The sequence below is a fragment of the Suncus etruscus genome, chromosome 6 (assembly GCF_024139225.1).
Source record: "Suncus etruscus isolate mSunEtr1 chromosome 6, mSunEtr1.pri.cur, whole genome shotgun sequence".
Classification (NCBI taxonomy): domain Eukaryota; kingdom Metazoa; phylum Chordata; class Mammalia; order Eulipotyphla; family Soricidae; genus Suncus; species Suncus etruscus.
The window spans coordinates 69,148,906-69,168,218 of NC_064853.1; the positions used below are offsets into that span (position 1 = coordinate 69,148,906).

Consider the following 19,313-nt stretch of genomic DNA (forward strand, 5'->3'; position numbering starts at 1 on the left):
ATCCTGTGAAAATATTCTTTTTAGGGCAATATCCAGAGGTGCTCAGGGGCCTTTCCAGTAGTGTTTAAGGGGTCATTCATTCAGTGCCAAGAATTGAACTCACGACTCCCCTAGGCAACACATACACTCCAGTTTTCTAAGTTATTTCCTAAATTTCTAAAATAAAGTTCTCATTTTCTTTGAAAAAAGTAGGCATAGTGCAAAAATAAGCTGTCTTTGGAGACTGATTGTTTCTCAAATTATTCTAATTAATATAATACCTCAATTTTATTTTAAGTCTTCTGTACTATCTCAGGTCCACATGAACTGCAGGAAAAAAAGTAGATTTCCAATGTGGTCTTTGGAAAACTACTTCAATTCCCAATCCCAAGTCCAACATAGAGTCACTCCCTGATCCATGGTGTTGATTAGCTAATAAATAACAATAAGCTATTACTTAGCTACTAATCAATAGTTAGTATTGGTTAATAGCTAAGTAACATCATCTTCAAAGAAAAGAAGCAAAACTAGCATTGGTCATCCCTTGCAGTCAAATTTTTATATTGGCAACACACTGAAGGGTACATTTGACAAAAAGGACATAAAACTATCAGATGCCACAGGCAAGCCACCTTGTGCAGGGATTTAGCAATCAAGTTTGCTGAACCTTATAATAGCTTATATTCTTGACAAATTATGATATTTCTATACATCCTGTATGAATTGTCAGTATCTGAAAATATCCTATCTAAATTATTCTTTTCTATACTCAGATATTCTATCTGAAATGTCCTAATATGAACACCATGACTGAGTACTGTCTGGCCTCCATGAACTCTCGCCCCAGAGAAAAGAAACTCTTAAAAACACACTTACCTCTAACCACAAGAAACAGGGAATAGCCGAGAACAGATTTAAAAGTGTGATCCTTTGCAAGTAACATTTAGACAGTCACTTCCCATCCCTCCTGAGTTGTGTTCCCAATCTCACTCTTCACCTAGTTCATCCCAAACACAGAAATAGGGAGTCATAGCAAAATAGGGGTGATGATGATGCACAAGTAGGAATCATTTCTATTCTTCTCGTATTTACAGAGAGGGATGAGATGTCCTCTTCTTGCCCCATGAAGTTAGTTCTTCAGCAAGACTGCATACATGAGAATATTGTCGATGGGTATTGTAATGATGAGTTTCTCTGCAGAGAATGCAGGCCCAGAAAGCTGGAAATTTCAGGTTTCGAACATGTTGCCTATTTTCTATGCACAAATTCTATCCTTTGTAGTGCGCTGTGATACTAGAGAAAATAAATCATTATCCCTCCATATTCCTGTTTTTAAAATAAAGCTTTAGGAGAAATACTTTGAACAGGTACCAGTGTAGCAAAGTAAAATGAAAATAATTTAACCTCTCTTCTTCTCCATATGTCCAAGCAGGCAGCTCAAATTTTTTTGAAGTTTTTGTTTATAATTTTAACCCAGAGCCAGAGAGATAAAATTTAAGGCATTTGCCTTGATGAGATGACCTTGGTTCTATCCTTGACACTATATATTGTCCCCCAAGTATTGTCAAGAACACAGAATCAGAGCTGTGAACAACTCTGAGCACTCTTGGATGTGACCCAAAGTGTATTTTTTGAGAATTTCAATTCAGGGCTGGAGCAATAATACAGATGATGGAGCACTTCCCTTGCACATGACCAACCTAGATCACTGGCATCTCCTATGTTCCCCCAAGCCTTCCAAGAGTTATTCCTGAGTATAGAGCCAAAAGTAACCTTTAAACATCACTGGATGTAACCCAATCTTCCCTCCATAAAAGAATTTCAATTCAGGGGCAAGTAAAGCAGGTAGGGCAAGGGCACTTGCCATATACTCAACCAACCTGGATTCAAATCCTGTGATAAGTTATAAAGACCCCCAAGACTACCAGGAATGATTCTTGAGGACATAGCCAGGAGTAAGCCTGAGTACTTTTTTTTTTTTTTTGGTCACACTCGGCAGCGTTCAGGGGTTACTCCTAGCTCTATGCTCAGAAATCGTTTCTGGCATGCTCGGGGGACCATATGGGATGCTGGGATTCGAACCACCGACCTTCTGCATGCAAGGCAAACTCACTACCTTCATGCTATCTCTCCCGGCCCCAGCCTGAGTACTTCTATGTGTAATCCAAAACTTTCCCGAATTTTTTAATTCAAAAATCTTTTCCAATGATAATTGGAAATGATTACTCTGGACACAAGAACTGAATGATAAAAGGAAGTGATATACATGATGCCATTTTAGTAATAGAAATGTAAATTACAGTACCTAATGGGGAGAGAGGAAGGGAGAGAGAAGAAAAGTGTCTGTCAAAAAGACATGCTGAAGGTAGGGCAGCATAGGAGGGAAACTGGAGACAAGGATGATGGAACTTGTCCACGGGTGAAGGGATGAGTGTTAGAACATCCTATGGCTAAAACTTAACCTTTTTAATACATATCTCACTGTGATATAATTAAAAAATCTTTTCCACCAGTTTCACAAAGCCAAACACAGGGAGAAAAACAAAAATGTCCTGAGAACTCCTTTGTTACTAGGTATTTCTATAAATGTTGGTAGCCTGTGATCTTTTTCTTTAGTTTTCAGGATCTCCAGAAAACATTGTTGCTCTTATCTTTGACCCACTCCATTCTTCTAAGTATTTCTTTCTTTTAGGATGATTTATGTATATATATATATGTCCATATACATATATATTCTCTCAGTGTGTATATATATACATACATACATACATTCTCTACCTATCTCAGTTACCCAAAGTTAATCTGATTTTCCTGCGCTGAACCACTGAAAATTCTTCTCTCCTTTCTCTTTCACTTGTCAATACTACTTTCAGAAATCAGTAAAACAATTCTCCCTTAGTATGGTTATGGAAGGAGAGTAGGTGAGAAGGTCCCCGACAACCCTTCCAAATGGTCAGTGGTGTAATCTCCTTACAAAGTGTGCTCTCCAATGATTCAAAGGCAGTTGCATTAACAGATGCTCTCAGACTCTTGCCAGGTGACATTTTTATGATTACAAAACTGCAGTTTTATGCCCAAACACCTTCCTCTACCACTAGTGCACCTGAACTTGGAAGCAGTAATAGCTTTGAGCACCTCTCAGATGAAACCTTATGAATTTTCTGAACCCCCCCCCAACTCTAAACGTAATGTCTGATTGCACCTTTGTAAACCCACACCCACTCCCAGAAGTATTTGTGGTTTAAATGAACAAATATGCTGACCTCTGAATACCAAAAACAGTATTGATGCCTTTCCCATGTCTTAGAGCCCCCTGGTGTTGGCATTTGGGTGGGAGAGGGGCACCTTTAAGAGCCAGAATTTTTCAACTCCGAAAACATCAATGTCCCCCAGACCTTCCCTAATCTTGTTTAGGAGTGACATTAAAGGAAAGAGAAAAGCAACTAAAGGCACCAAGAAAATACAAATTTCTGGATTATATCCTGGGAAAGGGGACAGACATGGAGAGCTGGTTTACAAGGGTGTTTTTTTTTTTTTTTTGAGTTCATTATTCGAAAAATACAGAAGAATGGTGTGATTACTCTGTCCACTTAATAATGCCCCCTATTAAGAATTAGAATTGGAAGGTGAGTGCTGTAGAAGTCCAACTGCCAAAGAGAAGTATGGGGGTTTAATTTGGAATTTTCCTGAAAGGGGGCTGGGGTTGTTAAGAAATAGGAAAAGGCAGAGACAGAGGAAAAAAAGATCTTGGAGTGGGGCTGGACCACAGGAACTGTAGCACAAGAGAGTGCAGAATGGAACAGAGGGAGGAGATGGGGGGGGCAAACTGTCGGCAAAGAGAAAGAAAGGAAGGAGAATGTGGGGAGGGAAAAGTAGGTGGGATAAGAAGGAAGAGGGAAAGAAGAGGAGGGGAGAAGAAGAAAAGGGAGAGTAGGGAAAGAAGGGGGAAGAGAGGAGAGAAGAGGAGAGGGTAAGAGAGGAAAGAAGGGGAGGGAGGGAGAGAGGAGAGGAGAGAAGGGGAGAAAGGGGAAGAGAAGCAAGGAGGGGAGTGATGAAGAAAGAAGGGGAGGAGGGGGAGAAGAAAGGAGAGTAAGGAAAGGAAGGGTGGGTGAGGAGAAGATGAGTAGGGTAGAAGAGAGGAGGGGAGGGGAGAAGAGGTATGGAAGTGTGAGAAGAGGAGGAGGAAAAGGAGGGCTGTAAGAGGAAGAGAAGGAGGGAGAGGAGGAGGAGGAGGAGGAGGAGGAGGAGAAGGAGGAGGAAGAGGAGGAGGAGTAAGAATAGTAATCCGGGAAATAGTCGGTAAAATTCTTGAAGCTGGAAATGCTAAGGAGGCCAAATCCTCTAAAGCCAAAGTTCAGAAGAGCCCGTGGCCCACCAAGGGCTGAGGAGACGTCCCCCAAAGAGAGGGAGGGTCTGGGCAACTCCTCTGTAAGTCCTGGGGCCGGGCACTGGTCCGCCGCTCCTGCAGACTCCGGCTCGGTCTCGGTCCGGTGCTCCGCTACCCCCTAGGAGGTTGAGGCCGGGACGGGCAGTCCGTGTAAACTACCGAGGCTGTCGGGGGCCTTACCTCCGGGGCTTGAAGCTTTCCGGTCGGCCACTGCGAGAGGAAGAACATGGGTGTCAGGTCACTCCCTTCCCATAGCCTCGGAAAGTGCGAGATCGAGTCCCCGGACGCCCGCGCGCACGGCTGCCAGCACCAGGCTATGGTCAGTGGCAGTGCGCACTGCGCGGGAAGCCTCAGATCTGGGACGTGCTCGCAGAGACACCCGCGCCCCAATTCCCCCTCCCTCTGCACAGCCGTTGGTCGCCCCCCCCCAACTTTTCCCAGAATTTCAGAGTCACGGCCACTACAGCCTAGACGTGGCTTTGCCCTCGGTAAGACTGTGAGGTCGTTGCGCCCTGACCTTTCATCTGGTGGGTTCCCTCTCCCCAGGACCCACCTTTTCACTAAAAAGAAGGCGATCGAAGCCTGTGCACCCCGGCTCAGATCCAAGAGTTCTGGAGAAGCACATGGGGCTAAATTAAACCGAACCCCCTCTCCGACACCTACCCACCACCTACCCCACCACAACGGTGCGCTCAAGCCAGTCTGTCGGAGATGCCCAGGTGCTTTGTCGGGAAAAGGTGAGAAATCGAGGGAGGAGAAGGGGCGGGGTGTGGGAGCTCTTAGGGGAGCGGAGGGGGTCGAGGAAGACCCCCGCGCTTTATGTAGGTTGAAGTTTAAGTTGGGAGCTGGCAGCACCGGGAACCCAGCTGTGCTCAAAACTGTGGGCGAAGCGCGTCCAGGGGCCTCTGAGTCTCTGGATTAAGCAACAGCAGATTTGCCAGATCAGGCGACACTCTGCTTATTACTCTGTCATTATGAGTGTGGGGAAGAGGCCCGAGTTTTGCTACTGGGAGCCTGGAGAGTGATGTGACGCCAGGATTGAGAGATCTGGTTTTCCCCCTCCCAGAGCCGGCTGCCCAGCGACTTTTGCATTCGGAAACAAAGACCTGTGTAGACCTATAGGTTCCTGCCTTTCACCTCCTTTGCTCCCTAGGGCTTCTAAATTTTCTCAGAGGTAAAGGAAGGTTAGGCTCGCCCCCAGATTGTCCTCAGTGGAGTAAACACTTGCTTTGCCTGCGGGAGACCAGGCCGGGTTTGATCCTTGGTGCCACAGAGTTCTCTGGGCACCACCAGGAGTCCCTAAGCAGCGCCTTGAGTGTCCCTGCCACCCAACCACATCGCAATAAGTAAGTAAATAAATAAAAAGAAAGAGCTTGAGCACACGGCTTTTGGGTAAGGGGAAAACTTGAACCCTTTGTCCCCCCCCCCTAAAGTTGCCTCCACCGTGACCCAGTTGCTGCCTGGAGCTGCGATTGCTCCACTCCTCTGTGAAAGGGAGCACACAGAGGCATGTATGTATGTGTGTATGTTTGCGTGCATGCATGTATGCTTCCAGGAAGTCTAAAGACTTTTCTATCTCCCCCACTAATCGTCTTACTTTCCTACATAAAGTTGGAACTGCTCAGCCAAGGAAGTTTTCGGACGGTTTATTTCAACCTCTATGTATATTTCCAGACAGGACCTCAAAAACAAACTAGAAAAATGAACTCCTGAAATCGCCCATATACACCCCCATCACCACCACTCTCTCCAGATAGATTCCACTTCCTTTCACAGGTGGATCTTGCTTCTGCCCTTAGCTTTGTTTGAGTCTTTCTTCAGCTTCTGGAGACCTAGTCTTTCTTCATTTCCAAAGCAAGAAACCCTGGAACCTGCACAGGAATATCCCGGACCTGAGTAAAAGCCTGGAAACAGTCTAGAAGGCTGTAGCCAATCACAAGTGTGTTTGTAATCTTGGTGCTTAAATAAAGATACTATTAAAAAATTATAAAAAGGAAAGTAACAGTCAAGTAACTAATATGGGGGGGAGTGAAGACAGGAGTACTGAAAATCTAGACTGAGAGTGCTGGAACTCTGGGGCTTTGGGTAATGGGCATAAGAAAGTAGAGAGTTGGGAAGGAATCGCCCTGATCTAAGTCAAGCAAGACCTGGTTTGGAGGCTGGACTTTCAGACAAAGGTCTCTGCGCCCAAGTGCCCCCTGGCCAAAGTTCACTTTTAGGATCAACCTTCAAGGATTAAACCCTAGCAAAGATAAGGGGCAGGGGGAAGCTGCCCAGTTCTTGTTTAATAAATAAAATTAATGCACTTACTTTCAAAATAAGCAACATCTTAGAGTTTGATTTCCAAATCTTTAGATTTTCCAAAGCCCTGCTGGAATGCATTGCAAAAACTGAGGCATTGCTGTTTTGTGAGAAGATAGTAAATACTCAGTAGCTGTTCTAGGGAATTTCAAGGAGATGAGATAGCAGGGAAGTGTTATCACCCTTGTCCTCATGCCCTAGTTGTGAAAACTCTGAGATTTATTTGGAGATCCCAGAAAATCCATGCAGCTCTTCATGAAGATGAGCTTACTCTACATTCTTACTCTCCTGGTTATAAAAAATTGGAACTGGTTTCCATAGAAAGAAAATTTAAATTATATGTTCTTACCTACATAACAGGGAACACAGATCTCATTATCCTCTTTACCAAGATTAATAAATTATTAAGGTAAAGTTTAGCCTATGAGAAGCCTTCCTTTGAGGTAACCATTTATATTCATTTTCATCTAATTTTGGAGGCATGAGAGAGCAAGAGAGATATCATCGTATAGATTACCTGTCTGGAGAATTTTCTGTATGAGATATAAAGTATATTGTGTGTGTCCAAAATTTCCTAAACTTAAATGACCTATGGTTTCTTTTCAAAAAAATTTTTTCTCAGTACCTCCTTAGATATTTAATGTCTATAATATAGGAGCCAAAGCAATAGCACAGTGGGTAGGTAGGGCATTTGCCTTGCATGCAACTACCTGGGTTTGATCCCTATCCCCACACTCCACCTCACTCCACTACCAGTTCCATTGCAGAAGAAATCCCACTGCCATATGTGATTCCTGGGCCAGGAGCAACCCCTGAGCACCACCAGTATGGCCCAAAAAGAAAAAAGAAAGTAAGTCCCCCTTCTACTTCTGTCTCCAGTTGCACCAGAGGCTACTACCATCTCCCTGGGTCACTCCAGTGCTGGGGGAGTGGGAGATATATTAGCTATTTGAGAAAATATTTCACTAGATTTTCTTACTAAGCATTCATAATAAAATCACTGTAAATAAAAATGTTGTTGCTGAAAAAATTATTAATGTTATTCTTAACATTGTTATCCATTGAATAATTAATGATAATAAATTATCTTATGAGATAGTCTTGGAAGATGTCTTAGGCAATGATGAAAGGGGAAAAAACTTTGTAGTTTTTCAAAGATCCACTGAATGTAGAGAAGGTACTTAAAAAATCAGCTGTCTGCCATAAAGAAGAGTAGAATTCTATATTCTAAGTAGCTTATAAAACTCTCACCATTTTTATGTCCTAGTTCAAACACAGACACTGGTATGCGAACTTAAGAAGTTATTTTATATGCTGGGTCTTTATGGAACAGTAAAATCAGGAAATTAAGTTTTGAATAACTAACGTAATTAATTATTACAGATTTTGAAAGCCCCTGGGCTGTTCACAAAAAGCTTGTAGCATGATGAAAGTGGCACATGGTTTGTCCTATATTTCTGAAAGAAATATACCTTCAAAATATAGTCAATGACAATTGAGTCTAAATGTTGAAGCCTCTTGCTACAAACTAAGCAATCATTTTAGAACTTAGAATTGCATGCATCCCTTTAAATTCTTACTGCTACCCAAAAGTCAGAATTCATGTATAAATATGAACTTGAGATGCCCAAAATCAAGGTGATTATATTAGAAAAATGACTGACAGCTCTGAGAATAGAAAACCTTCCTTCAGGTCATTTTTCTCAAAATTAGCAGAGGAGAAATTATTCCAGTTAAATGCCTGCATCAACTTTTCTAAGTCAAATGAACCTTAGTTTTTAACTAAAAAAAGGTATTTTTATCTCAATTTATGATTCATCAGGTAAATTTTGTTGTCAAGAAAACATATTAGACCAGGACAAAGATCCTCCCTCAACTCCCTGAGATTCTCTTATCTGATCCCAAATGTAATAATAAAAACAATTCTAATTCCTGATATCTGATTGTCAAAGTTTTTTGTACTAAGATTTTTCTACAAATAAACAAGCCATACTATATTTAGATTATTTTATTACTATTATTTAAATTAAATTTAGAGCTTATAGGAGCCATAATTTTCCATTTTTGTAGATTATAGTCAGTATGTCTACTACAAACAGAATACTATTTCTCCCACCTGACTTTATTCCTATGAAAGCATTACACCTCTTTTGACCCAACTTCGTCTCTCATAAATCATGTTGCTCTGTCCCACCATGATTACATGTAAATAAAGCTTTTTCACCTGGGCATCAAAAAATCCTCACCTGACCCTTGCCTGTCACCTGCCCTTAACTTCCACATTGATAAGTATGAGAGGGTGAGTAAAGCTGGCTGGTAAAGATCTTCCTTTATTGGAACAATCCTATACTGTCTCCAAGGTTTGAACTCTGTATCTTTCACTGCTGGCACCCTCTAAAATAGTTTCTTCTTTCTCTTTTTCTAAGAATAGTTGAAGTTGCAAGTTCCTGGTCATCAGAACTAAATACAAGCAAGTTCAAAAAAATTAAAAATTCAGTCATTCCTTTCACTAAGAAAAGAGAGTGATGGATGACTCAAGGGTAGGTGATCTTTTCCCAAGATACAGAAAGAAAAAAAAAAGACCCTGATAGTCAGTGGATCCATAAGAAGGAGCCCCTTAATTGTTAATCACCAATTTATACCTCAGATTTGTTAACTGACTTTTCAGATAGTAGGTGGAGAAAGAGGAGCAGGAGAACTCCCATTTAACCCACCAAAAAGACCCTACCTACATCACAGTTAAAAGACTGAAGAACTGAAGACTGAAATGTGTCTTCCTTTACCAACAGATGTGTTCAAGCCAATGAATTTAAGGGAGGACCAGGGCCTGCCTAAAAGTAAAATTGGGGTTCAGGAGAGATGGAAATAATCCAGAATGGATCTTGCACAAAATCCTGAACTGGTCCAGCTACAAATCAAGAGGTTAGTACAGCAAATCCAGCAGGATTCGAATGTTCCATGCAGAGAGTAAAGTCCTTAGGACACATGAAGGAGAAACCTTGAAGAAGGTGTTTCTAGATCCTTTGAAATACGGAGTTATTGACACCCAAAGAGAAATAACTTGATCAAGGACGCAAAGAATAGTTTTCAAACCTAAGATTTCTTGGTGACCAAATCTCTCTTCTCTTTCTACAAATCAGGAGGCAGAGAAACTTGAGGTCTCTTTCAACCATCTTCTACATTTTTAGGGAGAGGTGTCTGAAGGGCACCCTGTAGAGAATGATCTGCTCCTAGGGCTAGAGAAATAGCACAGCAGGTAAGATGCTTGCTTTTGCAGGAGGCAGATAGACCCAAGTTCAATTTCCTTTGTCCCTTATGGTCCCTGAAGTCGAGCCCATAGTGATCCCTGGGCACAAAGACAGAAACTCAACACTATCTGGTGGGCCAAAAAATAAAGAAAGAAAAAAGAATATTAATCTACTTCCAAAATATAACTGATTATTTCATTTAACCAAAGAAATTATTTTTACCAAATACCCCTACTCCAGTCTGTCTAATCATTTCTCCACACACACACTTCTCAATCATGCCAACACAAACTGCTTTTCTAGACTCACACTGGCTTCCTTACACTTTACCAGTCCCACCCAAGCATACATCCTCCCTCCGCTTGCCTTCACCTTCTCGGTTGGACTGCTTGAAATTCATCGCGGCTGCGAGCTCCCCGCTGTGCACTGCGGGCGCCAGCGGGGTGGCCTGCGCTGGTGGCCAGGGCGGGCCGGGGGCGAGGTAGCTGCCTGCAGGAGCGCTGTACACCCCGTGCTGGTTGGAGGCTGGATAAGCGCAGGCCGGGAGGAAGCCTCCCACCGCGGAGAGGCCGGAGGCCGACTGCAAGAGACAGAGTGACAGGCAGTCATCAGCAGGCCGCCTCCTTCTTCTCCAGCTACCCAGGCTGCCCATAAGCACGTCCCCCGCAGTCCCACTAATTGTCCCTACGTGAGTCCTGGTCTCAAATGTTCCTTGTAAATACTCTCTGGTCAAAGGAGCGCCACTTCAATTTTTTTAAACCCATAAAAGGGAGTTGGAAGAGGTCTTGAAATGGTGGGGGGGGTGGGCATTGTGTAGCGCTCCACAACTATCATTAACGACTTATATTATTATAAACTACAATACCTAGATGTTCACCAAAAAACTACAAAAGTGGAGAGGAAGGAAGAATACTCGGAGATTTAAAGAGAAGGAGGCACCACAGACATCCAATTTTTTGTTTATTCGTTTTGTTATTTGTTTTGTTTTGGGGCCACACCCAGTGGCGCTTAGTGATTATTTCTGGCTCTGCACTCAGAAATCTCTCCTGGTGGGCTCAGGGAAACCATATGGGATGCAGGGGGATCAAAGCCAGGTGGGCCATGTGCAAGGAATCATTCCACTTTTGCTCAGCAAACCTATTTTAGCAAAAGATGAAATCTCCTCCAAAGCCAGCTTCCCAGTCTAGGGAACTGGAGACTAGAAGAAAATATAGCACCAAACAAAAGCTCAAAGCTAAGACTTCAGAACCCCGACTTGCAAGCTCCAACCGCTTGGCTGGACCTGTTTCTTCATTCTCTTCAATTCTCTCTTTTTACCATCTCCTGAACCTTACCAGCAGGATCACAGCCCTGCCTCTTCGTTACCTGCGTATATTTAATATCCCCCTCCAAGGCCGGCTTCTCTAGCCCATTCACGGTGGGGTTGGCAGGGAAGGCTGTGCGATTCACACTGGCCCAATCTTCCATCTTCGGGGAATAGGAGGTGCCTTCGCTCCCAGCCAGTGCCCCTGAGTGGAAACAGAACAAATAGGAGATGCAGAGATCCGCATCTCTGAGTAGTGAATCCCAGCCCTGGTGAAGAAACCAGTGCTTGCCACAACTCCACTATCCCAGGGCCTAGGCCTAGGGATCTCAGAGCAGCTGGTGGAGTGGTTAGAAATTCAGAGAGCCAACACTGGAGGAGGCGCTTTCACTTTCACTCCTAGCAAGGTAGAGAAAGAGAGAAGGGTGAAAAAGGGACCAGCTACTGCTCCTAGGAGCCCAAGACCCGCTTCTGGCAAAAACCTGTTGTGTCCAGGGGAGGCTGCAGAGGATGAGATAGGGATGAACTTGCCTTAGTGACCTTTCCGTTGACCCTGCCTATATGACCTTTCCGTGTTTCAGAGACAGCCCCTGGAAAGGTTCAAGTTCAAATTTACCAAAATTATAGGAGTTTCTCAAAGTGTTAGCCAGTGAAGAGGTCTGAGAACATCCTAGGGCTCATCCACAAATGAACCTTCAAGCAGCCCAAAGATGGAAGCCTGCTCCTGGCATATGTATGTCTGTGGCCTCAGAAAAAGCTTCGGGTGGAAACCCCACAGCAGAGACCTGTGGAGATCTATTTTAGGCCAGCAGCTCAGCCTTCATTCCCTGGAGAATTTAGACCAACCTGAGGTTCCAACTGTGTTTGTAGAAACAAGTCCAGCCTGGGATTGGTCACAGGAGTCTAGCACACCCGAGAACACTAGAGCTGAGCAAATTCGTGTTATTCCACATCACCTACCGCCTTCCTCTTTCTAGTGCTTGGTCAATTTCTGTATCTGACGCTCCTCCTGATTCTGCTCAACTTAAAATCCCTGCATTCCCTGGCTGGTTGCTAGAGACCAGAAAGAGTAACCCAATGCATTCATTTTTTTTCTGAGGCCCAAACCAAGGCTACCCAAAACAACCCTCACTCTTTCCCATTTCTGTCCAGAGGAAATCCAATTATTTGTTAAGTTCTGACTACAAACAAAACACCAACTCTTGAGTTTCCTCCCAAGCATGATGGCTGACCCAGGACCTAGAAATCGAGGTCAATAAAATAAGACCAACCAGATGGACGGTTGGCCCTTTACTCAAGAAACTTTGGGCTTGGGAAAGACAGAACCCCTCAGAGACCACTGACGCATCCCAAAAGACCTGGATCCCAAGAATGGGTGGAGGAAACAGGAACTGGCGGTAGGCTTGACTTTGCGGTTTGTTTTGCTTAGATTTGACGATAGGGGGTTGCATATTTTTTGCAAGAATGAAAAAGCGCAATGTCAGAACTCCGAATTTGTGGTCGACGATTGCGTTTCCATTTGGGAAATATTTTCCATATTTGTAATAAAATGTTCAAGATGTCCGAGGGCACCCCCGGCAGAGAATTTGGGACCCGCTCCGCCTTCCAGGTCACCTCGGAGCCTGTCGCAGAGTCAAAGAAGAGATTGATAGTGGCGAATGGAAACTATCACACGAAGGCGCCCACCCACTCCCCCATCTCTAACTAGGTTCCTCACTGGAAGGTCCCCGAAGACCATCACCACTGACCTGTTTGTTCCATAAATGTCCGGATGCCCAGGATGTTGCTGACCGAGTGGGCCGAGGGCCAGGAACGGGGGATGCTGACGTGGCCTGCTGTGCTCGGGACCCCGTGGTGGCTGCCCATCTTGGCGCCCGTGGGCGACACAGGGCTGGGGTAGGGGTACTGGTAGATGTGGTTGTAGGGAAGCGCGGGCTGTGGCGGCGGCTGCTTGCTGGCTTCATAAGGCCCGGGCTGCGCCAGGCTGCCAATCTTATTACGAAGGATGCGACTGATGGAGCTGACCGAGGGCACGTTGTATTTGTCGCAGACGCCATCAGCCAGGAGCCGATCCCGAATCTCCCAGGCAAAGATGCCAGGATCGCCCTGCTTATAGTCCCGGATATGCTTGACCACGTTGGGGGTAGTAACTCGAGGTTTGCTGCCCCCGATGGCCCCGGGCAGGATGGATCCGGTCTCGTTGTAGCGTGCCAGGATCTTGCTCACGCAGCCGTGCGACACGCGAAGCTGCCGACTGATGTCACAGGGTCGGATGCCCAACTGCGCCAGCTCCACGATGCGCAAGCGGATGGCGTTTGGGAGCGGACGGCCGTTGACGAACACGCCACCCAGCTGGTTCACCTCGCCGTACGTCTGCTCTGCGGACGCGCCCGAGGAAAGGGGGGCGGAAGGAAGGGGGAGAAAAACGGCGGGTTACCCCAGGGCAACCGCGAGGGGCCAGAGTGCATCCAAGCTCATCTCCGAAGGGGACCCACGGGTACCTAGGACCTGAAGCTAGACGGCCTGCCTGGATCCAACTCCAGGGTCAAGCGGCCGCGTGGAGAGCGCACAGTGGAGCGCGGGGCGCGTCAGCCTCGCTACGCTCTTCCGAAATGTTGGATGCATCTGTTAGGGATCTTCCCTCCTGGGAGCATCCAACTGTCTCCCCGCCATCCCCCACTAAACTGGGAGCACGAGAAGAAGACGGCTTGTTCTGGTCTTGATCTCCCGGGTCAAGCACCCGAGAGAGAAGAGAGGCACCAAGACAAGACCCACCTCGTTAGCCTGCCCGCGCGCCCAGCCTGCCGCCCGCCCCTTACCCATGGCGCGCGGGCCAGACAGCTGCCTGGCGCCGGGGCGGCAGGAGCTGGGCCCGGCACAGTGCGAGAGAGCTCGGGCGCCGCCGCCGCCGCGGGAGAGGCATAGAGGGAGGGCGCACGCGAGCCGAGAGCCGGGGCGGCCCGGCCGCGGGCTGGAGAAGTGCAGGGCGCCGCTGCCGAGCGCGCCGCCGCCCGCTCCCGAGCCCGTCGCCGCCACCCGCTCCCAGGACCCTCTCCACGCCCGCGAACCCAGGCCTAGGGTGAACTTCATCCGATTAGGAGAAATTCGTCTGACCGGGAGGCTGCAGCGTGCGGGGATCAATTTGACGTGCACTCCACGTCAATCTCGCCGGTCCCGCCGGAGACGCGAGGGTTGGCAGCTCATTGGTTCTCGTCACTGCACCCCGGAGCCCCCCTCCCCGCCCTGAAACTCTACCCTCTCCTGCTGTCCTCCCCTTTGGCTATACTCCGGAACCCATCCCCCCTTCACACACACACACACACACACACACACACACACACACACACACCTCAGCCAGGACGCCACGCTCCTCCCGTTCCTCTTCCCCCTCTCCCCATTATTTTCCCTCTCCCAACCGCCCCCAGTTTTTGATAGAGGAGTCCTTTGGAACAGACTGGTTCCAGCAGTAGTAATAGTCGCCATAGTAGTAATAGAAGTAATAGCAGTAACAACAGCAAAACATTTGGTTTTATTTGTATCGCCTTTTCCACGACTATCATTACAACAAAAATAGGATATTAGCTCATTATTGAGTTAATATTAGCTAACTAGCTCATTGTTGCTATGAGGATGCCTCTACCGCTGTGGATATTCTGGTTAGCTGGGGGTCAAAGAACACTATAGTGCATCAGATTCCCCCAGCGTCCCACTGCTAATCAACATCACAGTATTGTTCTCAGAACATCTTCCCAATGTTTAATAGCCATCCATCCCCTGGGTCTAGGGGCGTGATTTGGGGGATTTGGGATGAACACACACTCTAGACTGTTTCTCTATAAGTCAGTTTACCAACCCATGTAGAAACCTCCCTAGGAGATGATAAGGGACTTTGAGTCCTCTGGGCCCTGAAAAACTGGGTGATAGCACACTTTAGACTAGCACGCGAGTTGGTTCTGCTACCCCCAGACCTGAGAAACAGTCACACTCAAAACTTGCACATACAATCCATCTCACCATAACCACCTGACCTCCCCTTTCACCCAGCAACTGGGCTTCCAGGAGGGTCTTGATTAAAACCTCTAAATAATTCTTTCACTTTCATTTATTAGGCCAGGACCCACAACTTTGGTTCCTTTGACCTGAGCATTAACCAAGAATTCCTTTTCTTTTTTCCCTATTCTTCACCAACAGCTAACTGCACTTTCCAGTTCGCAACTTCTGAAAGAAGCAGCCCCAAGGGGAATCTCACCGTGGGGTTCCAGAGAGAGCAGGTGGAGGGAAAGGTCAGAACCTGGATGTTCGGAATTTACAGCCGGTTAGCTCTAAAGGTGAAGGACTAACTAGCATGGAAATGAGCCTGTTTTAGAAAGAGGCACCCTGACTCCAGCTCCCTCGATTTTCAGCTCAGCACAGACCAGGGCTGGCCAAGTTCTACCTCCCTGCTGCACGGAGCTGAGCGTCTAAGGAAAGCGCCTGCTGTGCCCTCTTATTAACGCCGCCAAGGGTGGCGGAGAAACAAATGTCTGTGTCCGCACTGCTTGGGAAGTAGCAACTAGTTCCTAAAACGGGAACGATACGCAAGAATTATCATTGTACATAAGGGAAATCGGATCAAAAGAGAAGGAGACTTTCTTCCTCTACAGCTTGGAGAACACGAAGATAGAATCTGGGCCCCAGAGCCTCGGGGAGGCCTTGTAGACCAGATCGAGCGGGTGGGCTCACCAAGCGTGGATTATAATAGCACCTATTTGTAATATTATGCCAGACAATGATTGCTTATGACCCGAGTAAGGATGGGAGTGAGGGTGGTTTTGATCAACGTAAGTAAGTGGAGAAAGCGAGGAGCAGAGAATCGAGTACCGCTTAGTACCGCTTGGTCTCCCGCTGCTACCGTCTAGTCTCTCCGGACGGTTGGGACACTTTGACCTCTCTGATTTACACTCTTGCTGCCTTCATTTCAAATGGGCAGCCGGAGGCCCCCTAAAGATTGATTCCTAGACTGGCAAAACGCAGCCTTCCGTAACCAGAACATCCAGAGATGAAGTTAAGCGGCTAAAGCTATTTTCCTTCCGTAGACGCAGAGTCGGGGCTAAACTCAAAGTCAGAGCCAATAAGGCGGCCGTGACCCAGGAAAGAGCTGTTAGTTCCCACAGTCCTGTCGGGGCAACGCTCATCTCAGCTTGGAGAGCGCAGGTCTATTTAACCCAAGACTGCACCTTTCCCCGCTTCCTCCCCAACCCGCTGACCTAAGTAAGGACAACTGGGGCTGGCGGGGTGCGGGGAGATCAGGAAGGGCTCGCGCCTTAGAGCCCCCCACGGCGCCGGAGCTGCACGCTCTAAGTCTCCCCGACCCCGCACGCAGCTGTGCCTGATCCTAGGACCACACAACGCTGGCCGCTGCCGCGGCAGTCCAGCACGGAAAAGGCTTAAAGTCTGTCGCCCCCTGTCGACGTCTCGCGCCAGGCAAGGCTGGGTGAAGATGTGGCGGGCCCGAGGAGAAGGGTGAAGGTAAGGAAAAGTCCCTCGCAGCTTCCCGAAGGCGTCGTGGTCCCCTGCCGGGCGCGCAGGCGGCTGCGGGTGCTACTGGGCGAGCGCAGAGCGCACGCAGGTGACTAACTTGCGGGGGTTCCAGCCTGTGCTTGGCTGCCTGGGTCTGGTGTTGGGAATGCCCAGGGGTCAGAGCGCCACAGGTAAAGGGGCGGTTTCCAGGAGCTCGGCTGGAGCCTGGCTTTTTTCGTGCCCCCCCAACCCCCAAGGGCAGAGAACAGACTAGAGAGTCTCCGGGTAGTCTCGGTAACGGGTCCAGGCTCCGAGAAAAGTGGAGACAAAAGCTCCGCCCAATGCGGGAGACAACCCCCAAGACCGGGACTGGTCACCTGCTTCTCCGGGACCCGGAGACGGCGGCAACAGGACAGGCATAAGGCAAAGGGGGTACTCGCTGGAGTCTGAGTCTAGCACCCCAAGTTCAGGCCTAGACACGGTGGGTGACAAGATTTTTCTTGATGGGGCCGGAAAGATGGTACAGAAGTTGCTCCCCTGGCTAATGGCTGATCTTGGTTCCATTCACGGCACTACCTATGCCTCCCTCCCCATTCCCGCCTGGAGTAGTCCCTGCTAGGTGTGGTTCAAAGAAAGAAAGAGTAGAGGGAAGAGAGGGAGAGCTTTCTTAGAGTGGCATCACCCCCATTTCACTTTTCCCGTGTTGCTCTGGATGTGCTAGGCAGGCTTCAAAAATTACCCGATTACAAATGGAACGAAACCGGCTACCTCAGTAAGCCGGGGCGCACAGGGTCGGTGCATTCCGGTGTTTCTCGAGCAAACCCGCAGATGGTGCCGCACTTAGGGACCCGCAGGTCTGACACTGAAGCTGCCCAGCTGGCCGGGGCCGAGCTTTTTGACTACACCGGGAGGGGCCCGAAGCTAGAAGACTCCGATGGCTTCCTAGGAGGTCCCCGGGTCCGTTGCGACCGACCGTCTGATGAGAAACAGTAGAACCCGGGGGTCTCCGGCCCGGCCGCCCGGCTAGAACAACGTCACAGCCCCGTCTCTGGCTTTCGAGGCCCAGGTCGCTGTTGAGATTCTGCTGCAATTTTAGGAGTATAGTGCCGAGAGCGGTGCGATTAGAAATAAAAATCAAAACTAAATATCTTCATTTTCCCATCATTTGATATCGACTATTTTTAAAATCTTATGTTGCGCCGGCTACAAAGACACCCTAGACACAAGTTTTATTGCACTCCCTTCCAATTTTGCAAAGGAGATCCAGCTAAACTTACCAAGCTCGAGGAGGGTGGAGGTATTTGGGGGGACCCTCAAACAGCGGTGGAAGGAAATGTGCACTTGGGTGTAGAATGTGGTGTTGAAACGTTGGACGCATACACCTCCTAAAGAGTATTGTACGTCACTTCCAAAAAAATAAAAAAGCTATACATTTATAAAATAATAGATTTAAAATGTTTCATAATAAAAATTTGTAACGAATACAAAGCGACTGAGTGACAGGAAAAACTGCCCCAGAAAACAATTTTAAGCCCTCTGGGAACCCGGGAACAGCAAACTCGCCAAACTCCAGATCCGCCCAGGAGTAGAACCCAGGCGCGGAGCAGGTGGGGAGAGTAGGGAGCGGGAGCAGATGTTTTCGCCCCTGCGCGCATGGATGGCCACGGACCAGCGAGAACGGGGGTCCTTCCCTCCCTGTGGACTCTTGAGCTGAGGTGTGGTGGACGTCTAGGAGGAAAGGGGTCAATTTGCGTTAAAATAGCGCCTCAGAAGCAATCAGCACCGCCCTGCCCTCATACTTAGAAAAGATTCGTTCTCCAGCTTGTTTACACCCGGCCTGCTAGGGTAGAGTGGGATTGTAGAGTCCCTTGCTTATTTTTAATCACCACAGGCTGGTGAGTCAGCATTTACGGACTGAAGACCACTTCACCTATACTGGCCGCTGATGAAGGCGGGAGTGGAAGAGAAGGGGAGAGGAGCAGAGACATTATCTTTAAAATGTATCTAAAATAAAACGGATAAATAATTGATCACTATTTCAGGGAGATTAACAAAACTGAGACAATCTAGCTTGGCTCAGGTTCTTTCAGAGTCATCAGGGGGGAAATTAGAAAAGAGATTTGCCATGAAACTGCCATTAGAAATAAACAAGGGCTTATGGAGGGCTGCAAACCAGTTTGTAAGATGCTTCCTTGCTGAGACCTGAGAGTGAACTGCAACTATAATATGAGCAATAATTCGTTTTGTATAGACACACTTTTGTATGCTATCTTTGCGTGATAAAAGGAACATGCAGAAAGCTGATGCTTTAGGGAAAGAAAGATACCTTGGAGCCTTCTGCAGAATTTGTATTCTTATCATTCTCGTTGCTATACAGTGTTACTAATGAGAAGCCCCAGGGTTTCTTTACTGCTGTTTTATTTCCTCCTTTCCCTGGCAACGAGCATGTCAGGTAAGTCTCAGCTTCCTCTGACATAAAATAATCTGGGGTCACGTTGATATGCATTTCATTTTATGCCATCAACAGCAAAATCTGCAAAAGGCTCCAAAGCACTGTTCGAAATTTCTCCTTTGCAGTGAGCTCTCCAAATGTTTA

General features: G+C 47.2%; 1 protein-coding gene across 1 annotated transcript; it reads right to left on the minus strand.

Moving 5' to 3' along the window:
* Positions 1 to 4,484: 4,484 nt before the first annotated feature.
* On the minus strand, positions 4,485 to 14,308 carry PAX1 (paired box 1). Its single transcript, XM_049774346.1, has 5 exons — positions 14,038 to 14,308; positions 12,967 to 13,596; positions 11,281 to 11,423; positions 10,288 to 10,495; positions 4,485 to 4,576 (listed from the first exon to the last, which is right to left on the minus strand). Exons 1-5 carry the CDS (start codon positions 14,306 to 14,308, stop codon positions 4,485 to 4,487), a joined length of 1,344 nt encoding a protein of 447 aa, XP_049630303.1.
* Between the last annotated feature and the right edge of the window lie 5,005 nt (positions 14,309 to 19,313).